This window comes from Acromyrmex echinatior, chromosome 15, assembly GCF_024713525.1.
Source record: "Acromyrmex echinatior isolate Ae372 chromosome 15, ASM2471352v2, whole genome shotgun sequence".
Classification (NCBI taxonomy): Eukaryota; Metazoa; Arthropoda; class Insecta; order Hymenoptera; family Formicidae; genus Acromyrmex; species Acromyrmex echinatior.
The window spans coordinates 10,418,690-10,440,407 of record NC_141866.1 but is presented as its reverse complement, the minus strand read 5'-3'; the positions used below and the strand labels follow the sequence as shown (position 1 = coordinate 10,440,407).

General features: G+C 36.6%; 2 protein-coding genes across 3 annotated transcripts in view; one reads left to right on the top strand and one right to left on the bottom strand.

Annotated features, from left to right (window-relative positions):
- The window catches only part of Phyhd1 (Phytanoyl-CoA dioxygenase domain containing 1), a 139,821-nt gene that overhangs the window by 90,392 nt on the left and 27,711 nt on the right, over positions 1-21,718 (top strand). The window lies entirely within an intron of this gene.
- LOC105145737 (uncharacterized) lies at positions 396-21,466 on the bottom strand. Of its 2 annotated transcripts, none has more exons than XM_011055508.2 (10): positions 21,021-21,466; positions 19,747-20,108; positions 12,308-12,369; positions 6,320-6,522; positions 5,408-5,688; positions 3,937-4,380; positions 3,118-3,321; positions 2,463-2,713; positions 2,256-2,386; positions 396-1,701 (listed from the first exon to the last, which is right to left on the bottom strand). In XM_011055508.2, exons 2-10 carry the CDS (start codon positions 19,834-19,836, stop codon positions 578-580), a joined length of 2,790 nt encoding a protein of 929 aa, XP_011053810.1. In that variant the 5' UTR covers positions 19,837-20,108; positions 21,021-21,466; the 3' UTR covers positions 396-577. The 2 variants fall into 2 exon arrangements, with proteins under 2 accessions (XP_011053810.1, XP_011053811.1); XM_011055509.2 differs by lacking the exon at positions 21,021-21,466 and adding an exon at positions 20,430-20,994.

Genomic DNA, 21,718 nt, shown 5'->3' with positions numbered 1-21,718 from the left:
CATAATTTTTATGCGTTAAAAGATAATGTTATAAATTGTTTTCTTCCGAATTAGACGAATTTAAAGTTTCTTTACTAATTTTTAACAAAATTAAACATTAAGTTAAAATCTTTTCCTTCTAAATATTATTATTTCTTTAATATTAGATATTAAATAGTTAAATAATATGTAAAACTTTTGCTATAATAAAATTTCTTACATATTAAATTAAAAATAAAAATTTGCACTTTATATAGAAGTTAATTCGCGAGTAATGATTCATTTAGTTATTGAAAAGAAAAATATGACTGTATTTAAATGTTTATCTTCCAACGCAATCTTCAAATTTTCATATCTATAATTTTGTGACAGCTTGTGTAAAAATACATATGAATAAAATATGAAGAATAGCAATGTATGTTATACTTTTATCTTTATTTTTTATTAATAATTACATGGTTATTAGCTTATAGCGATCGCGTGAATTAATGTATTAAACATATTAACAATTTATGTGGCACAAAAATTGTAGGATCATATTATTGCGCAACAATCACATAACAGCGGAAAGATTGCAAGATCACGTAATCCGAAATTATTAAATAAGTCTGTCATTAAGACCAGGATCAGGATTTTCGTGATACTCGTCTATAGTCCTGATTGACTCCTTCGTAACACCTAAACTTTTGTTCTTTCTTCGTGGCGGTGTAGGAATTTGCTCTAAATCCTCCGCTAGGTTTTCCAAATTTTGAAACAATCTATTAGGTTTCGCGGGTGCTTCTCCCACAGAACTTACACCGTCCTTCATATCAGTCGCGATGCTTCCGAAAAAATCGGAGCTTGATTTTAATTCCGATTTAACGACAGAATCCTTGAAATCAGAACTTGTCGTCTCATCTAAATTTTGTTCCGTTTCATTACATGGCGATTCCTCGTCATTTTTCAAATCAACGTCCATCATGACCTTTTCTTCCCAGGTGCAGAAGGACACTTTTCTTTTCTTCGGTGTCGACGTCGAATCTCCAAGGGACTGTTCTAAAGACACGGATAACCGATCTGTCTTATTCTCAGGCGTATTATCGACTAGAATGCCATCGTTAATTGAACATTGATCTGACACATTTCTGTCGATCACATTGTGTTTCTCTACAGGAACAATTTCCGGCTCGAGAAGCTTCTCCGCAGAAGTTTGTTTACATTCCTCGTCTGTGTTCTCTCGCTTTGTGATTTCGTCAGACTGATCTTCCTTCTCCAACATATCCGAAAGTGCTACTTCCAACTCGGTGAGGCTCGGCGTCATCGAACTGAGATTACTTTCGTTGGCTACCTCATCATTTAAAACTTTGAGCAAGGTCGAATGATCATTGTCTAGAATCTGGGCTTTGATCTTTGGCTCCGGACTCGGTGGTGGCGTCTTTACCCGCTGATCCTGGTAATCTTTCTTCAATTTGTTCGTCGCATCCTTGGCCAACTTTTCATCGAAGAAATCGACGATCTCTTCGTCGACTTCCTCCAGCATCTCCTGCGGCAGTGATTCCTCCGATATCGTTCTGATTAACTTGTTCGTTACGTCGGAATGTGCACGCAACTCCTTCGACTCGTACGGATCGTCAAATGGCTCGCTCTCGTTCGATAAGCTACGGCTGAAGATCAGCCTCGATTGGTCGGATCGATCGGATTCTCGGACAACGGCGCCGTTCCTACAGGACCCCTCGATCGTATCTGCCAAATGGAACGTCCGCGGTTTAACTAGTCACGTACGCGAATAGTTGGGTACCTTCTACACTCTAGACGATTACCCGACCAACCGGGATAGAATCCAAGAGCGAATAAATGCATGGGATGGGAAGGGACGTGGAAGCTGCGGTCGGATATATATTCGGTTTACATAGTCGACGATTTCTTGTAAATAGAGAGAAGAATTTCACTCGTCGTCACTTTTTCCCCGGACTGAGATTCGTTTTAAATCATTTTCTATGGAACTTTGGAATGAAGAAATTACGGTGATGAGAAGTTAAGAGAATTTATAATCAAAAACATTCACTAAAAATTATAATTAAATTATGTAATTATTATCAATTATAAAGATCTTTTCAGAATAAAGCTAAATTATCAAATAAATCAATTTTTGGCATTAATTTCAAATTTCAACAAGTTATAGAATGAATTCTTAATATGTACATGCATTGAGTTCTTTTAATAAGTGCTATAGTATTTATATATATATATGTTTGATCGATTGTTATATTTAATCGCAAATCGTAAATATATTTTACCACAAATCGAGCGATGAAGTGCCTCATTTAGAAAAAATGGTTCTCTACTAACTGGCGAAGTTCCTAACTCGCAAGTTGGTGGTACTTGACAGATTTCCGACATCTTAGGAGGATCAAAATATTTTAATGATCTAAAATAAATTGATGGCATATTATGCTATGGATTAATCTTCAATGTAATTTGTACCGGAAATATATTTTTAATACCTGTTTTGATCTGCTAACCAATCATCAGTATACTTCGATTCTCTATCGGAATCAATTATTGGCAATGCTACCTTGCCGAAAGATTCAGGTTTTTGCAATGAAGTCAAATCTTGAACACACGAGATTTTCATCTCAGTCGATTCTGTTTGCCTGACTTCAACATTTCGTGAATGGTCAACAACATCTACACCTTCGGAAAGTCCCGCACTTTCCGCAAGTTTGTTGTTACAGTTTTCAATCCGTGACGTATTCTATAATAATACATATTTAAAATATATCGAATTAATCTAAATATAAATTAATTTTTTCACTTTATATGACTGTATTTCAGACATTTTTTACCAGAAAGTAGGGAAATTACAGCTGCTTGAAGTTTGAGGAACTTTCGAATATACCAAAACAATATTACATAACGCAGAAATGATATTACTTATAATTTTGTCATATAAAGAGATATACGGTTAAAAAAATAATTTTTCTAATTAGAACAACGCGATGTTCGGCGATGAAAATAAATTCGTGAATATTCCAAATCTACTCTGCTTTTGAAAGCAAAGATACGTTTCTTAATGCGATTAGTTTCTTCATCGGAATACCAGCGCTAACAGGCGTCAGCTTAATATCGATTTCAACGTGGCTCGCTTTGTAAACATACCTCGACAGAGAGACGTTGGTTCGAATCGCAATTACTGATGTCACTGAGGTCCCAATCCTCCAATTTACTTGGATCGTACTTCATGAATCTGCCATCGATGACCTCGTTCTCGCTAGAACCCAACTTCTCTAGCACTTGATACAGCGACAGGTGCTCCATGCTATCACGTCGCGGCAAGTAGTCCTCCAAACATACACTGGTCTTCTATAATCAAGAAATAACACAAGTGCAATCGTCTTATTATTAGTTCTATAACTCTCGTGGTACGCCAACACAGCGAAACAAATCAAATTAAAAAGTTGACGGAAAGAAATATGAGGATACATGTACAAAACGTGACTTTATCAAGATATCTCTTTTATAAAGTAATAAAATATCATGACAAACTTTATACACATACCAGTTTTAAAGAAAATTTGTATGATTGTTTAATTACGATAGTAATTGTGTAATAATATAAAAAAATCTAATTATGCGACTATAATAGTTTTTACTTAATTGTTGTATATATTTTTAACCCTTAATATATTGGGTCATTTAAAAAGTATCCGCGGTTTTTTCATTCAAAAATCGAACAAAAAACCGCGGATACTTTTTAAATGACCTAATATATGTATTATATGTAAGTACGATTAGATGATTCGTGTCGTGGGTATTTCTTTTCTTTGTAATAGTAGAAATACTTAGTTTGCCGCGTTGTGTATAGTATAAAGGACCGGAAAATCATCATGTGTACTAAGAGTTAATAGATAGCTCGACGTTTCAAAATTTCTGCGTTTGATCTACGAAATGAAATTATGGAGACTGATTGTACTGAACCTCGGAAAAGGGTGATAGGAAAGATTCGGCCGGAAGCGAGACAGTGCTGCTTCTGACGGGTCTCTTTGATTTCATTTTTTCTTCTACTCTTTCCTCGTCGTTCGCCATGTCTTTTACAGGATGCCTAGACACGTCCAGCTCATCGTAATTCGGCAAGCTAACGGTGCTATAGTTCTTCGTCCTTGTATTTGCTTCCGGTCTGTCGTCGTCCCTCGAGGGATCCCTGATCCGCCTCTCGAGCTCCTTCGACTTTCGTCTGTCCTGGCGATTAGGAGTCGAAGAGTCCTTGATCGACTGATTCCGGGCGAATCTCTCGTATTCCTCGTTCTCAAGAACTTTCCGGTGATGGTAGTTCGACTCCGAAGTCCTCGAAGTTTTCTTGTCGGCAGGCGTCCTTTTGCCGGAAACCACCTCGCTGGATATTATCCTTCCGGTGCCATTAACCTATCGAAGGAAGTCGTTATTATCGAAGTCGAATAGAGCAAGAAATTCGAGATTAGCATAATTCCCAATAGTATGCTATATATTTTTTTCATTTTTTTATCTTCCTCTCGCATAAATTGGACGGTATCATGGATGCAGAAACGAATTAATCTATTAATATGATTTTGAACAAATTAAGTATGTAATAAGAAAATATACGGTATAATAAGAGTACATCACATTACAGCATGTATTACTTTCTTCTTATAATTCTATATAAAATAAGTAAAACATTGTCGTAAAAATTCTATAATTTAAATAACATTTGAATAAAGTTTGTTTCGTTTAATTTCTAAAGTTTAATTTGTACAGTATGCTTTATTTTCAATAGCTTTCATTCTCATCAATACGTTTTACATTCGGTTTTATATTAGTATCTTTCTTTTGTTTTTAAATTTTTATTTTATTAACTTTTTTATTTATTACAAATTATACATTTTAGAAATTTTCGTCGCTTGCTAACTTTTTTCTTGTCCCAATAAGGATCGAATTCATAGTCGTGATTCAACATGAGATTCGATTTGAGCTAGAGTTGAATCAGTCTTTCATTTGAAAAACGCTTTTCAAATCAGATTTAATAAATCTGGTTCTCTTTAGTTCAAACCTAGCTTGCCTGAAATGAGGATCAATCGTGGATCGATCTACGACTATGAACACGAACCTAAATAATGTGGCACAACAACATTTAATATTCCACACATGTATTAGAGATATGGATGTTCAATTAATTTATGTTTCTACAAAATCTGTGCTGATTAAAATTGGACAGGCGAGTTTTACTAAAAATAAAAACCATTTCGTACAATTAATAACGTCAGTGCAGTGTGATTGTATGAAGGACATAGATAATTTACATTATTTATCAAAATTAACGAAAATGAAAATAAGCCATTGAGTGTTATTTAAATATAAAAATTGTGCAATACTAAAATAATGATATGGCATTGATTATTCGCAGGCTAACTTGAAGAATTACGAGCTAACTCACCTTATGTTCGTAAATCTCTTTCGTCTTTCGACCGTCATACTTCGGATCATCCGTGCAAGTCTTTTCCGTTTCCCATGTCTCGACTTCACCATTCTGGTTGTTGTTATTCGTCTTCGGCGATCTGACCGAGAAATATAACGGTTCCTCACTCGTATCGCCGCGTCTCAAATTATTGGTCACGTTCTCAGGAATCTCGTCCGGTTTTGGCGGCAAGGGTCTGCTCCTATTTCTTTTTTTTCGTCTCGGTGGTGGCACAGGAGTGACGTCCTTCAGATTGGCACCTGCGATGATACATTTATTCGAATAAATGGTTATCGTGCGCTTGATGTATCTATTCTGTCCTATATAACGACGTTTGTAACATGCAGATTGAACGAATTTAACGACTTTAATATCGGTGGCCGTTACTGGAGCCATCGTCGCAACGTTAACGCGACTCGTTAAAGATCTACGTAGTGTAGCGATAAATTATGCGGGCTTATGGCTTATGCTCGGACAAGAAACGGAAGAGAGGGACCATTCGCTGACGCCGCTGACGGTTAAATTTGCGAGAGTCAGAATCCTGGTCGCACATTCCTGTTACGGCTTCATAACCGAGTTGAAATTGCGTTCCATACGAGACGAAAGGTAGCAATATTCGTATAGGCAACAATTTCACGCAATGTCACGACGTAATTCAATCTCATCGTGTCTTTAATTCTGTTAACTACTCTGTTTTTGCGAGTCGCGTTCATTAAAAAATTTTAATTAGATACCTTTCATCTTTCTTAATGCATTTTAGGATTCCGCTGCGCGCCGCGCCGTAATTTCATTTTGTTTCGGTCCGGCACACACGCGCTTTCGTACTTTCGGTTCGTACTCGGTAACGATCCACCAATTGCTGAACAATCTGGCGATAAATTGTGAGCTTACAGTTGAATGTAGGTGTGACAGCGGGACCAAGACTAGTGTCGACGATCGAGTTCGTGAGAGTTGAGTCCGCTCTGGGCGGGCTGGGTACTTCGAGATTGACGTCCACCCAATCGCTAGGATGAAAGGGTCTGTCCACAGAGTCTATGCTCCGTCCCCTCGTGAGCACTTCCCTCGGTGGTGAACCGGCGTATCCTATTTCGGAACTACGCAGAAAAGATTAAGTTGAGCCTCTGCTTCCTAGCTAACGTGCTCTATAGCTCGAAATGTAAATATATGAGCCATGGCACGAATGAATTTGATACGTGTAATCGATCATCGTGCGAGTATACTGCATTAGGTTTGTATGAAAACCCATTGCGATGTGGATATTTTAACAATGTAGACTACACAGTAAAAAATTTTATGCTAAATTTAACACATTTCACATGTCCCAATTTTTCGGTCCACCCACATTTTTGTGTTAATTTAATAGAGATTATAAAATGAGTATGTATATTAGAAAGTACATTATGTACTAAAGTACACAAATATTATGTAAAAAATTAACGCAAGAAGCGTAATACTTTGACACAGTTTAAAAATAAATTTTATATTAAACTGACACATTTATGATGTTAAATGTTTATCTAACTGAAATTAGATGCTGTTTTTACATTTTTAGTTTAGACGATGCTCTGTGGTATTTAACATATGCAATATATAGATTTAACAGATATTGTTACAAAGAGAAAATAATACAAAATATCCGTACCTTTTCACATATAAAATATGTAATTAGTTGTACAGAACATATTTCTTCAATAAAATTAACATTTATAATATATTAAATCAACATACACATTTTATTTATTTATTCTTAGAATTTATGTTTTAAAACTACATTATTTTTATGTTAGTGATTTTTTTTTACTTACATATAAATTGTATTATTTTAACACTAAAAAATGTTCAAGTTTAATTTAACACAAAATATTCAAATAACACAATCATGTTATGTAAAATTAAAATTCGAATATATTAAAAATTCAACACAAAAGATTTTAAGAAAGATTTGAGTGGACCATTTTTAATACAAATACAAAATATTTCTTACTGTGTAGACGCGAGTAGTTAAAGAGAAAAGCTTGTATCAGAGAAAAAATGGTTTTTAAAAGGCATTCAAGTGATATCGCTGCTTACTTTTTCAAAAATTACTTTTGAATTTATCAGAAACTATATTTAAAAAACTTTTGAAATTCTTGAAACATTTTTTTGAAAAAATCCATTTTAATTATCAATAAAAATACATATGCAATTTTATGCATATGTATGCCGATTACCAAATATTTTACGTATAAGATTGGACTGCTTTAGGGATAACTAATTGAGTGGCATAGTTATAAAATAATATTTTTTTCATTAGAGAACTTAAATCTGTATTTTTTCAAACATCATTTTTCCTATATATAATATTTGTCATTGAAATGATGTACAAGCCGAATCATTCTGTATCGTTTAAAGGTTTTTTTCAAACTTTGTGTAGTTTCTTGCGAAGCAAAGGAAAACAGAGAAAAAAAAAAAGAAGGAATATGAGATAAATTTACATTCTTTCGTGTCACAGTAAGGATGTGCAAGCAGTCGACTGTTAATTCTGTGCCACTTTCGAAACAATTTGTGTTCATCAAAAACTACAGCTCGATGCACCGAAATAATCCGGAATCGCTACGGCGCTACACATAGCTTATACGGTTTATCGCAAATGCATTCCGTGTTTCTTCGCGTCCCTTGAGCTGTAACTCTTTCGGGACGCGAAACATTACCGGAATTTCTCTCATACAGTCTCCTGCTCGTGCACGAGAGTGCCTTTCAACTTCGTATAAAATACTCCCAGTACACGCGAGCGATTTCAAAATATCTATAAAGAAGAAAGAATTCCGTTCGTCTCTCCAGAATTTATCAGTGATTTATAGTTACATCGAACTAGTATCAAAATATGGAATAATATGACAAAATATTAAATTCTTTCGGATACAGTCATTAATGTGTTATAACAAAAATTTTTTTCTTTAAGAAAAAGAAACTAGTAATAAACTACTAATAATAATGCTTTTTATTTAATTTACTATCATTGTGTGCACAAGAAATAACAATAAATCGTGTTTATAAAGAGGAATGAAACATTTTCTTCTAATATATTCGTTTAGAACAAGGTAGAACTCATTGTAAAAATAATAAAAAATAAATTTATTTTTATTTTAACGTTTAGAAAACGTTGTGAATAATTAATTGATGTTTTATCCTACTTAATGGATATATATATATATATATATATATAAAATATATGTGCGTGTGAGTGTGGGCAGGGTTGCTCGTTCTACACATCGAGGAACCGTAACAGCATGTGACACATGCAGTTTATTTACTATGTTAACCCGTGCACATATATACGAGCTGGTGCATCGTAATTTATGCCTCAGCGTGCGCGAATAATTTACGCGAAATGATCATCCTCGTTGTTCTTGCGGGCTCAAGTGAATTAAAATTCACATTGTTGGAACAATTTGTACTGACGAGCGGATTATTATAAGCATATCTCTATTGTGCTCGTGTTTTATCAGAGTATATTCATAAAATGTACGTTATTATCAACACATATGTTTCAATCGACGATTTTTAAGGTTCGGTTTTTATCATGTCAAGAGAGAGATTCGTCAATGCGATTTATCTTTAATGGGATAGCACCCTTCAACAATTTTTTGCTAATAACATGTAAAGTGATAAAATATTATTATATTAAACGCGAGGTTTTTCATCGCTTAATTTCACCTTTACCGGCTTTAATGAAAAAATAAACATTACTATCTACGTCATTAATTACAGTAGTCTAATGATAAACACCGGTTCAACGTCAGGCAGCCTAACAGTGCACTATGAAGAATATCTTGCCAGTTACGAAACTGCTGTGAAATTACTATGTAATTTTACAACGTGGACTCGTTTCACTCGTCATACAGGAGTTATTAATCAATTTTATTGGCGAAATAAAACTTTCGCCATCGATAACTCGCGCAGATTGAAATTGACAAGTAACTTTGTCACGTCAATCACACTACATAAAGTTTGAAAAATATTTCTCCTTAAAAACTATTATATATTAAAAAACTTATATATATATATACACACACCCATTATCTTCAATTTCTCTTGGTGTAATTAAAAAAATATTTTTTATATCGAATTATACCAAGTTGGAACGCTATAATGTGTTAATTGAAATATTTTTATTTACATTGAAATTATAATTTATCAATTATACCTTGAAAATGAACAGAATAATTGTATCGATCCTAATTACAATATTTTAATGAATAAAATCATTTAATATTGAAAAAATATTGAACAAATTAATTGCGAAAACGTTAAGTGAAAGTCTAAAACTTATAAAATGTTTGATAAGCTCACCTTTGCTCGTAACACTTATATAAGTACAAATATTCATGTACTACTGTTGGTCATAATGTGATATGAGAGGAATGCTAGTGTAACTACATAATATGTTTGCTGATAATAAATTAAAAATATTAACTCGTCATGTGCGAGATAGCGAACCATTCACCTGTTCCGTACTATCGCGACAAAGTTATCGATTGATTTAATCTTTCTCCCAGCAAGGCAAAAACATTTAATTGACGTAGTCACGCGTACACCACATGATTCAAAAAAAAAAAAAAAGATCGAAGAGAAAGTAGATTTCTTTGAACAGGTATAATTGAGCAGTACTAAAGTCTAGTATAGTTCTCATAAAATATGTATAACAAGCATGTCACTTGCTGCATGTTGCTCATGTTCAGATTTTTAAACAAATTACTGTCACATTAACGTATGCTATTCATTAATATAGGACTTTTTAATATTGAATTTTACGATGATTATTGTTAAAATATCCAAGAAACTAAAAATATATAAAAATCAATTTTTATACAGAAAAATAAATTAATTTAGATTAAAATTACAAATTATTTCTTCATCATATTTTCGCTGTATACAATCGAAAGCTTCAATTTCACTAACTCCATTTTGCAACTTTTACAACTTATTTTTCTGATATACAATGTATATAAATATGTTGAATATGATAATGTTAGACTCTGTTCGCTTTTGCATATACACAGTAGTTTTTAGACGTTCGCACTTGTGGTCCTAAAAAGGAATCAGTAGAACAAGGCGTAGGATGAGAGCAAACTAAAGCGACAGACCCACGCTCGATCATCGCCGTGTGGATTCACTGTCACGCGGCCTAAAAGCTGTCTGAATATAGGATAAACCTGTCACACAACCTAGATCCTTTTCCACAGTAACGAGAACCAAGAGACCGTCGTCCTGCACGCAACGCGCCACGCATTTTACATGTAACGTGTCCGGACTCCAAAAATATTTCTCTGTCGAAATTCGATTCCTTTCCTTTCGCAATCGACACGTTACAATAATCCAAACGAATTCAAACGAATCGAGTATCGCGTATTGAAATATTAATAATTTCCCATAGATATATCATAAAGAAAAACATATAAATATGATGAGATATAAATTATTCTTTATAGACTTTTATTTTAAGTATTTGCAATCTGCTATTATATGATTCCATTATAAAATATTCTAATCGTATCAAAGAAATCTGTTATATTTTACATGATAAAAAAAAGAATCAAATAGAAATAGTAACGAGCAATTTTTATTTCTTTATTTGAGAAAAAAAGGAAATCTTTTTTGTTCATTAGCGTAAAGAAATAACTCTAAATCGTTTATTACATAATAAATTTATTTTTTCTTGAATTCCAATCGCAGACTAGTGTGGAAAAATTCAAAGTTAAAACATTCCTACCTCGCAGTTTTAAGAGAAAAATTACCGAATGTCTAAATGTTAGCTACTTCGATTTCTCTGAAGAGCGACGAACTGATTGTAGCGCTTGTGAGCATATGATTCAATTACGAATAGTGGCAAGAAATAAAATTACGTTATCGAGTTCGACGCAGCGTTCGCTGAGTGTGACCATTTAAGGTCGAGTCCGCCACCTCTCTCAATTCATTGTAAAGTTAGGTTCACCTTCGACGCTTACGAGCTCGGTCGTTTAGATTTCACCTCGAGGCTGTTGCCATCGCATCAGGAAATTGCGTTCTTCTCTCCTTACGTGCGATATATCGCGATTTATTACGATTTATGCACGATCGACGAAGGATCATAATCGTGGTACTAAGCGTGTTTCTATTGCGTGTCAAAAAGATAGCATCGTTTATTTTAATTATGACATTATTGTTATCTGTACGATTTTTTAACGTTTATATTGTATGTCAACATCGTTTATATCGTATTATTTATATCGAAGAAGTAATTGCCTGATATACGGTTCATAACGTTGCCCGTTGATGATGTCCAATTGTATCCGTAATATAACTTTTGTACCGAGTATTTCAAGATTAGCGGAAAGTGGATGTGTAACACGATTACTTGTCCATTAAGCCAATAAGCTATCGAGTCCATTGTCCAGCTCAAATTAGCGGACCTCCTTTCATAAATTCTCTTTTGTAACATACTTCCTGTGTGTGGAATGATGGCATGTACGATAACATTAATCGCATTAACGGTATGGGTAACACAATTTTTTCGGTGGATCATCAGGAAGAAGCTTCGTACCGCGTCACTTTCTATTAATTCAATTATCTCTCTGGAATTAATATGATTGTATCAATTATAATATTCCTCGACCGCTTCTAAGTGATTATCTCCGACCCACGTTCTCGCGCAATTAACAGCAACGGTGATGCACGCTCTTGGCAATAACCGTCAGCAAAATTACAGAGCGAGGTAACTCTTAAAAGCGACACTGAAATCCTATTACTTATACTATGTCCAGTAAAACTTGCGTGCAGCTTTCCATGATTTGCAATCGCAAAATGCATGAGTAAGGTTTGAAGAAAAAGAGAAAAAAAAAAAGAAGGAACTACGCGTACCTCGTAACTCTCTGCGTGGCGCCTCCTAAGACCGAGCCTTCTTCCTTTAAACTTGGATAAATCTGCAACAGAAATAAGCATGAATGTTATACTTTGTCGTTCTATATTCCTACGAAAGTTTAAATGAAGAGAAAAGTACCGTTTCCATTGTTAAACGGATATGTTCTCATTAAGTTGTAGACTGAGTAGAATTAATGAGAACATATCTGGAACATTCGTGAGGGGAAAGAGAAATATATGCATAAAGTACAATATTATGAAATAAATCTATGCATAACGGTTTGTTAAAAATTTATGAATTCTGAAAAATCTGAAGAAAACATTTTTATGACGATTTTAATGAAGAAAAGGAAACAAAAGAAACTTTTCGCACCATTTTGATAACTAATTAATAAATATTTCGGCGATGATTTGATGAGTTTACCTCATAAAATACATTGAAGAAAATCAGAAACGTTGCTCATTCACATTTTGAATGCTGAATTATAAACAATTATTTGAAAAATAATAGTTTATCAACCATGAAGCATGAAATAATTGCATGAGATTAAGCAAATGATTCTATCGATTCTGTTTCGTCGATGGCTTATAGGTAGCACCATCGAGGATTAATAAGTCATTAACAGCATAATTACTTCGACGCGCCCTTAGGTTCGGAGAATACGAGGGCAATTCTCCAGGCGGGCGTTGAGACGCGAGGTGGATGAAGGATCGTCGAATCGATCGCATGGGGAGCCGATTAAGCTAATTCGCATTACCTGGCTCATCGGCTCGTTTACTCGACCGAAAACCATAGACGCAACCGATTGTGCCCTAGAAAAGTCCCTTTTCAAAAGTTTGCGGCCGCAAAAATCCAGCATTTTTGTGACTACCGGATTAAAGATCGCCCGTAAATCTTGTAGATAAAGTAGCTGCATCAATTTTTTTCTTTCAGCTTACTCTTACAATTCTGAATGAAATCTCGGCTCTAAAATGTTGGAGGACGACTCTCATAATTCTTTCGGAGCAAACGGAATTTTTCGTTGCAAGATATTGCACAGAAAAGATTTGAGTTTGAAAAATGGCATTTTCACTAAAATATTGTGTAAAATTCGCTTGGGAGGGAGAAACATTTCTTTAAGAAATTTTAGACGACCGCAATTTTAGAAGTATCTTTCAACGACATACCCATGCAACTTGAAAATTAAATATTGAACGTAATTAGTATATCCAATTAGCATGCTCTGTATGCAATTAGTGTTAGCTCGCTACTTATTTCTCGATAAAATTAGGAACTATTAACGAAATTAGATAGCATAATAAGCGTTAACTAAATTAGAGACATCTGCAATATTTAATAGAGGAATTGCGATAATTTTATATTTAGAATTATATTATGGCGAGCTCGCCAAATTATTTGCAACAAATAACGATAATGGTTTCCAAACGCTTGCGTTATCTTTCAATTTAGTGGAATACCCCGGGTAGACGACACAAGCAATAAGCTTAACGGAAACATGACTTGGTCCCTGACACTCTTGTCGAAGGATTACACAATCAGCGGCCATCCTGTGCGAATCGCGTTGCATAATATCGTTTGTATCCTCGCGGGACGCGAAAACACGATGGCGTGTAAGATGTGTGAGTAAGCACCAGTGAGCTCAATACTGTTTCATCGTCTTTACGATCGGCCTTCAGCTAGAGAGACTAGATATCTCAGATGACTTGCCCATGTGACGCGTCGAACGTTTTCAACACATCGAACAATTATTTCCTTTACTTATCAACGCGAATGTACTCTCAATATACGCGAGATTCGCTCGATACCACATGCAAAAAAAAAGATATCTCTTTCCCAATCCCTTAGAACAATTATTATATTGTTATATTTGACCTTTTAATAATACTCTTATGACTACTCCTACTCTTGAAAAAGAGCAGGATTATATTCCGATGGGTGTGAATAATGACATTTCAAATGCCAGGCTAATTTATTCGATCTATTCGTGAAGGGGAAAAAAAACGGAATCGATGCGTAGTGATCAAAATTCTTATTTCCTTCACGCCATGATAATTTTAATAATTCAAATGAACTCTGACCGAAATGTCATTTTTTGTCAATTCTGTTCACGTTCCAAAACGAAGAGTGAGCGAACGCGTGTGCTTTCTGCTTCTCATTGACAGATTTCATTTTCCCGAAAAAAAATGATTTTCTTTTAAAATTACAAAATCATTTAAGAAAAAACAGCTGTTCACACTTCTTCATTTTTATCTGGTTCAATTACATAATTTGAATTTTATTGTATATAATTCGTAAACAGGGCTACAAAGAAGCAAGTCCTCGATAGTTCTACTGTACAAACTCGATAGCAAACGAATTAAAATTCAGTCTACGGCAGGTTTAATCGCAAGTAAACGAGTCAGAAGGAAAGGAGGAGGAACGATATAGTTTCGACGTAATACAGATACGTTGTAAGTGGCGCAGCAAATAATGGAGTGTTAACGAGATTAAACAGGATGAGAGAAGCGTCCTTGCATCGATCTCGCGCAGCACGGTGAAATGGCAATGTATGTTACCTTCCACTCTACATGTAAGTACATATCCACATGCTGAAGCATACAGCCCTTTGGAAATCGTACACGTGTCGCATGGCCGTTCCTCTGGGCGCGGTTTACATTGCAAATTTGTCGGGAAACTTCTCGCGCGCGACACGTTGCCCAGCGAGTCAGTGAACAAAAGTTATTTTGCCGATTAAGTTACACCACGAACCAGGACCCAAATCGCCACTGTCCGAGAGCATTGTTTCAGCGAAATGTTGTTCGCGAAACGCATTCGCCTGGATTCGTTCGAGGCTGCTGGCCGACTTTTTGCAAAAGTGTGGTTGCAAATAACGCATCCGTTCTTGCAGAAATAATATCTGATAGAAATCAAAACTTATCTTTATTAGGAAATTACAAAACGAACTCGTTGTACAAAAATAAATCTCGTCTCGTATAGGTATTGAATTTCCAATCGTAAAGGATTTTTCAAGTAAAACTTGATGAGAACTCTTGCATAACTTTTAGCGTCAGAAATTGAATCGTATGGCATGCGTGCGAAAAAAAGGTGTGGATTTCCTGCCGAATAAAATGAATGTAACGAGTTTAATGCACTAGTGAAGAGATCCTTCCTTTATATCCGCTCGTAAATGTATTTTGCGCGATGGTTGTTTCGACAAATGTCAATGCGGCAAGAAGTTGAGTCCTAGCGTGAAATCTGCGCGCATTACGGCACCGGTTGTTACCAAAGTTTTATTATATCTTCGTGACAGTGGGCAATTTTCTGGGTTCCTGCACAAATATCTAATGTAACTTTCACTATCTATTAATAATACAGTAGCGTAGGTCGATCGGCCAACGTCTACCTCCGTGAAGCTGCGATTACGTTGCCAAGGCGTGATGTCTGCGAATTGTCTTTTTCGATCGCAGGATTATTTAACAAAATTGAATGAAGGCAAAGTTTTCAAAATTGCATTAGTATCTGACAAAATTCGGTTCGACGTATAATTTAACGATATAATACAATTTATAGTATTTTCCTTACAATATAAAAACAAAAACTTACAATAGTTTTCCAAAGTAACAAAAGTGATAGGATTGATTCTGCATCTTGCTTGATTATGTAACTTTTTAACACCGTAATATATAAACAATTACGTGTTTGTCATCTCAACGATCAAAATTTTTTTAAAGGTGCTAGATTAAAAGTAACAGCTTTATTATATCGATCAACTTGGCATTTTATCAAAACTAACGCAATACGTTGCAAATATTCGAATATTTATATACGTCTATTAAATCGTCTGTAAATTTATATACGAAGATTTATATCTTCAGTACTGAGTTTTAATTAATCAGACAGTATATACTGCACAAAAAAATGTTATAATAATTTCATTAAAACCTATGGATAGAAATTCATAAGTTCTATCTACACATTTTAATCAACTTCGCACACCACTGAAAAGTGCAACGAGTCTGGAAGAGATTTTAAGTTCTGACACATTGATTATTCGTATGAATTCATAAGAAACCGCAAGAAAAATCTACTGATATGCAAATATCAGTAATATTTGCTCCGCTAGCATACAGTACTACGTTTTATGTAATCTGTATTCTACTGCTAGAGCGGTACTAGGTACCGGTGCTTCAATCGCAAGTACATGGTGTATATCACGCAAATGTAATTGTATTCACATGGTTCTGTGAGCTCTCGCATACACGGTGTACGCATACATACGTAACTTCACAGGCATGCGTCGCTAAGGATGTTACGTTTTCCATTTCGACGAACTCATGCATAACAGTGATATTAGTAACATATCATTAACAATTCAAACCAGGTCGACTCATCAAGGTTTCTTCGGGCTGATATATTTATTAATTTAACGTAAATCTAGGAAATCTTAGATGACATCTTATAGACAATGTCGACAGTAATTAGGGCGGCAAATTAAAGCTGTTAAATTGTTCTTGTTAGACGAAAGGAGGATTTTGTAAGCCAAAAGTTTAAAAAATTTGAATTCTAAGAATTTGAAGTCTAAGAAATATAGAACGGCAACTGGAAAAATATTGACATACCGAAAATTGATATAATATATTAATGTAATATAATATATTCTTTAAAATGAGACACTCCTTAAAAAGTAGAATGTTAATGTAGAATAATATCTTCCTTTTTCACGATGTTGTGATTGCGCCCACCATTCTCCTAATACGTATAGGTACGCGTGTACATGCATATGAATCAGCAAAGCATATTCTTTAGTCATGCTAGCAAAATAGAAATTATGTCCGCAACGTTGAGTGCGATAAGGAAGCAAATACCGGAAACCAGTTGGACGAACTCACCCTGGAACGGTCAGTAATCATGTTTCCACGATAATCTTAACTCACCCTTGATAAAGATAACAGCGGACTAAAAGTGGTCGAGACAAAGTCCCATTGCAGTGCGTACTTATCGGTCTAAATTGCACTGTTAAAACTTCGTATTTAGATAATCCGCGAAAAGCATAAGGCGTTTCATATTATAGGTACCAGTTTCGAGTTCGAGTTTCTAGGTCGCGGCTGAGACGTACGCGTTGCAGGAACAACGTAATTGTGCAAATACAGATATCATATCAATCCCGCGATTTTACTGTGAATACGGAGTATACAAATCGCGGATCCGGAATGCCGCGAAGCGACACGCGACGAGGTACGTACAGGATGAATAATACGCGCATTCGCGACCCACGTCATACGAAAGGCAGAATTTAATCGCGTCTAAAAATATCTCGATGAATCGCAAGTTAGCTTCGGTGCAGGTGCAAAACAAACTGTTTGCAACGATTGTTTGTCAATCGGCGATTTAGAGCGTGAGTGTACCAGGACGAAAACTACATTAGCGTATACAAGAAACACACGGGCATAAAAAACAAAATTTAATGTTTCATCTGGAAATTAGATTGTGGTATTATTATATATTTTGGACGCTCTGAAAAGCGGAGTGTCTATAAATTACTCCGTCGCATTACAATTTTTGTTATCAATGGAAAATAGCTCGATTTTCTACTATTTTTACAGTCATTTATGGCCTGATTTTTAATGTACAATCTGAGGTAAAAGAGAGAAAGTAAATTCAACGATAATATCAAGCTGATATAGGTAAAAAATATTGAAAAATCGACTACTTTCCGTCGATATAAAAAATTATGATAGAGCAATTTGGACTTTTTCAGAGCGTCAATAAATAAGAATACCATAGTCTAATCCCCGGATAAAAAAATTTGTTGTGTGTCTGTACTGTCAAATACGACGCAATGATTGTTACGTTCGTATGTACAATCTATCTACATAATTTACATGACTTTTCGGTACAAAAATAGAAAGTTCCGCGGTGGAAATATTCGAACAGAGAGAGAAAAAACAAGAATATTTGGAGAGGAATAATACTTGTGTGTTTACGTCACGAATATTTTCCCCATTTTGTCCGGAAGGCCGGTAATTTTCTAGTGAATTGTTTTTTCGATATGAATATAGCAAAAAAACCTGTAAATATCCAATGACGCGACCCGATTTTTTCTCGTACTATTTCTTATACAAGAAATCCTTGACATGCGCTACGTTTTCTGTTTAACATCGAACTTATCATACCTTATCTAAATGACTATACTCCACGCGCGTGAATTACTTCTCCCCCCCCCCCTCTCTCTCTCTCTCTCTCTCTCTCTCTCTCTCTCTCTCTCTCTCGCGAATGCGATTTACCGATGATCATCTGCGCCGTTCTAAAGTGATCACTTTTTAACCAAATATATATGTATGGCTGCCCCACCTTTGAGCAGAAGCGGAAACATCGTCAAAATGAATTCTGAATAATAAATATAAGATCGCGCATCGAAACACGATCAAGATCGATAAAAAACAATAATACGAGGCGTATAAATGATTACTGAGAAAAATATATTAGATGTGTATCGCAACTTTGGACTTATAAATCGCGAGGTTCGAGTTAAGTTTCCGCGCAGCTGCGTGTCTTGAAAGTTACGAGAAGGATACCGTTGAATTTCAGCTTTTCGCTTGGAAAATACGCTTATTAATCCCTGTAATATAATTTATCGTACGCTGTCACAAGTAAAAGCAGCAAATCGCTAGTAATTGCGATCGCATCCGCATACCCGAGATTCCAAATTGGCGTGGCACGCACGCCTAACACGCGTTCACAGATTTCTGCAGTCCGTGCAATCCGACCGTCGTGCGTGCGTGTGTATACATATATATATATACGTTATATAATAACGAGGACGCACGTCTCCGTATCCGTTCCAAGTGCACGAGGAAACCAGCGGCCTTCTCTCTGTGTATGCTCTTTTTATTTTCATACCGTCGCGCCTCTCATCGCTTACACCGGAGAGACGCGACCGACCGGCGCGCCTAACAATCGTGTAAAATTATAACGCAAACAGATGTTTTCGTGATGCACCGCGAATACAGGAGTCATCGCATAGTTTACACAAGTTAGATTATCTGCCACGGAAGTCGGACCATTCCCTGCGGAACTTAATGCCTAAAGATTCAACTGCTTTTGACCTCATCAGATATACAACGTTTACACTCTGAACTTAAAGGGATCGATACGAGAGTTTGGACGATTATTTTCGACATGTATTTATATAAAGTATGCAAATACGCATTATAAATGTTAGGGAGAGAGAGAGAGAGAGAGAGAGAGAAGCATAAAGTCCAATTTACAGAATAAAATAATAAAGCAAGCGATTTTCAGACTAGAATAAAATATTCATGAGGTTTCATCGCGAGCGTTTGCATAAATTACATTCGCGCACGCAAAGCTTGTTAACGAATCACTCGCACGTCATTGATTACAAACACATGATTAATTATCGATTAATGGCTGCTTGAGCAAGAAGTGAAACATGACGTACCCGATGCGCGCATCGTACAAAAACTCGATCCAACGGAGACTTGGAGTCCTGGGCCTTGGAGGTTTTCTCTTTACACCACGCTTGACCCATTTTTTTTTTTTCTGTAGCCTCTCCGGGCCTTTCCTTTTCCAATCAAATCGTTCGTACGGCTGCCAGAGCGGTTCCTTTCAACGATAAGACTAGGTAATGTAGGCCATCTTCAGAGTCGTTCTTTGTGACCTGCCGCAATCGACGTGTTTCCTGTGTTCGATCGGATCTCGTCTGAATCCTCGAATGTAAAAGAGAGGTCGGCGTGGCCCCTCGAAGTAAATGAAAAGAAGGCGTTGAGATCGTCCACCCGATGCGTGACCTCCTCTCGCCGTCTGAAAGACAACGAAATATCCCATTGATCTGTTCTATTCTATTCGTTTTTCGCGTGATAATCCCTATAATTATATTATAACAACGCCGACGTTTCAGCTTTGCGATGGTGGCTTGTTCTTTGAACGTTTAAATTTAAATAGCAGATAGGCAAATATATATGTTAATCTTTTTGTATAGTTTGAAGAAAATGCAACGATCTTTCAGGAATAAAAGTGTAACGAATTTGACCGCAGTTGCTAATTTCCGTTTGATAATTTTTAATGATTTGTTGGTATGAAATTAAGAAGAAAGCTGTTTATTCGAGGTCTTAGTATACATACGTGTTATATCTGGTAAAATGAAACTGAGAATCATTCACTTATGTAATTAAACGCAAAGTGGATTAGACTGTCATTGCATTGCATTATATTATAGATGGACGGGATGTTCGAGTCATCTTGCTCTTTCCATGAATGGACGTACGAGTCGCGTCGGCATTGAGACTGCAACACGGTCACACAAACCACCTTCTTGCGATGCGTCATGCGTGCTCGAAACTCGCGTACATACGCACGAGTATGCGCGGTAAAGTATTACACGGAAATCACGAAAAAGGGGGAAACGGTTCATTGCACTTTCTAAACTGCAGCACGATGGCGCACGATGTGTGCACCTGTTCGAGCCCAATCACGACCGTGCGTGCGAGATTATCGCTGATGAGAATCGCACGATATGCGTAGGAAATCTTCGATAAAATTTCAATAACGGTCCAAGTCCCTGATAAGAGATAAAAGCAAAAGCCGTCCGAGCAACGTCTGAAAAAATGTCGTCTGAAAAAAGTTAGTCTCTCGAACGTTCTTAATTATCGATGCCTTTTAAACATTCGCACCCCGTTCGAACCGCGTTTGGTTCTATCGCGCGCGCTAACGTACCTATTCTTCTCAGATGGTCAAAGACAGTCCGCGTTACCAGCGTGGTTTATTCAAGCACACGTCTCTTCGGACAAACAATCTCAGCTGTCAGCGGCTACGATGGATCATCCGTGAACGCGCGCGCGAGCACGAGCAACGGGTTAATGACGGAGCATAGCGCGACTGCGACTGCGACTGCGACTACGAACACGCAGCAACTGGTACCACACCAGTCAACTGGTACCGGTCGGTCAGACGACTGGTAGCACTTGCAACACCGTATTCCGTGCGTATGGACAGTCGGGCACTGGCACCAGCACCAGCACCAGCACCAGCACCAGCACCAGCAGTGACAGCAACGGCAACAACAGTACCGCGCGTGAACGGAGATGGCATGCAGGCGATCAGACGCCGCGCCGCGGCCTCGGTACAAACGCTTTCTATAAACCGCAGCCTCCGCTCTCGCGAGACGGGTCCCATCGCTCCAGCGAAGAGATCGGCGGCGGAGGTTCTTCCTCCTCTACCTTCTCCACGCCTTCCTCCACGCGTCCTTCGCGCTCTCCGCTCCGCGACAAGAGCCACGGTACACACGCACACGCACACACCTCTCGATCTCTCGATCTCTCGATCTCTCATCCGCCTCACCTCTCCGGCCCGCGTCTCTGATAGATTCCCTGCCGGGAATCCGACCTCCTACTCTCTCGCAAGTTCTTTCTCCG

Excerpts from the sequence above, each read along its gene's own strand:
- LOC105145737 (XM_011055508.2), bottom strand. The coding sequence starts at position 19,836 with ATGGGTCAAGCGTGGTGTAAAGAGAAAACCTCCAAGGCCCAGGACTCC. Across the intron at positions 2,714-3,117 it reads ACCAACGTCTCTCTGTCGAG|AATACGTCACGGATTGAAAA; the intron begins GTATGTTTACAA and ends GTATTATTATAG. Across the intron at positions 2,387-2,462 it reads TGGTTAGCAGATCAAAACAG|ATCATTAAAATATTTTGATC; the intron begins GTATTAAAAATA and ends AATTTATTTTAG.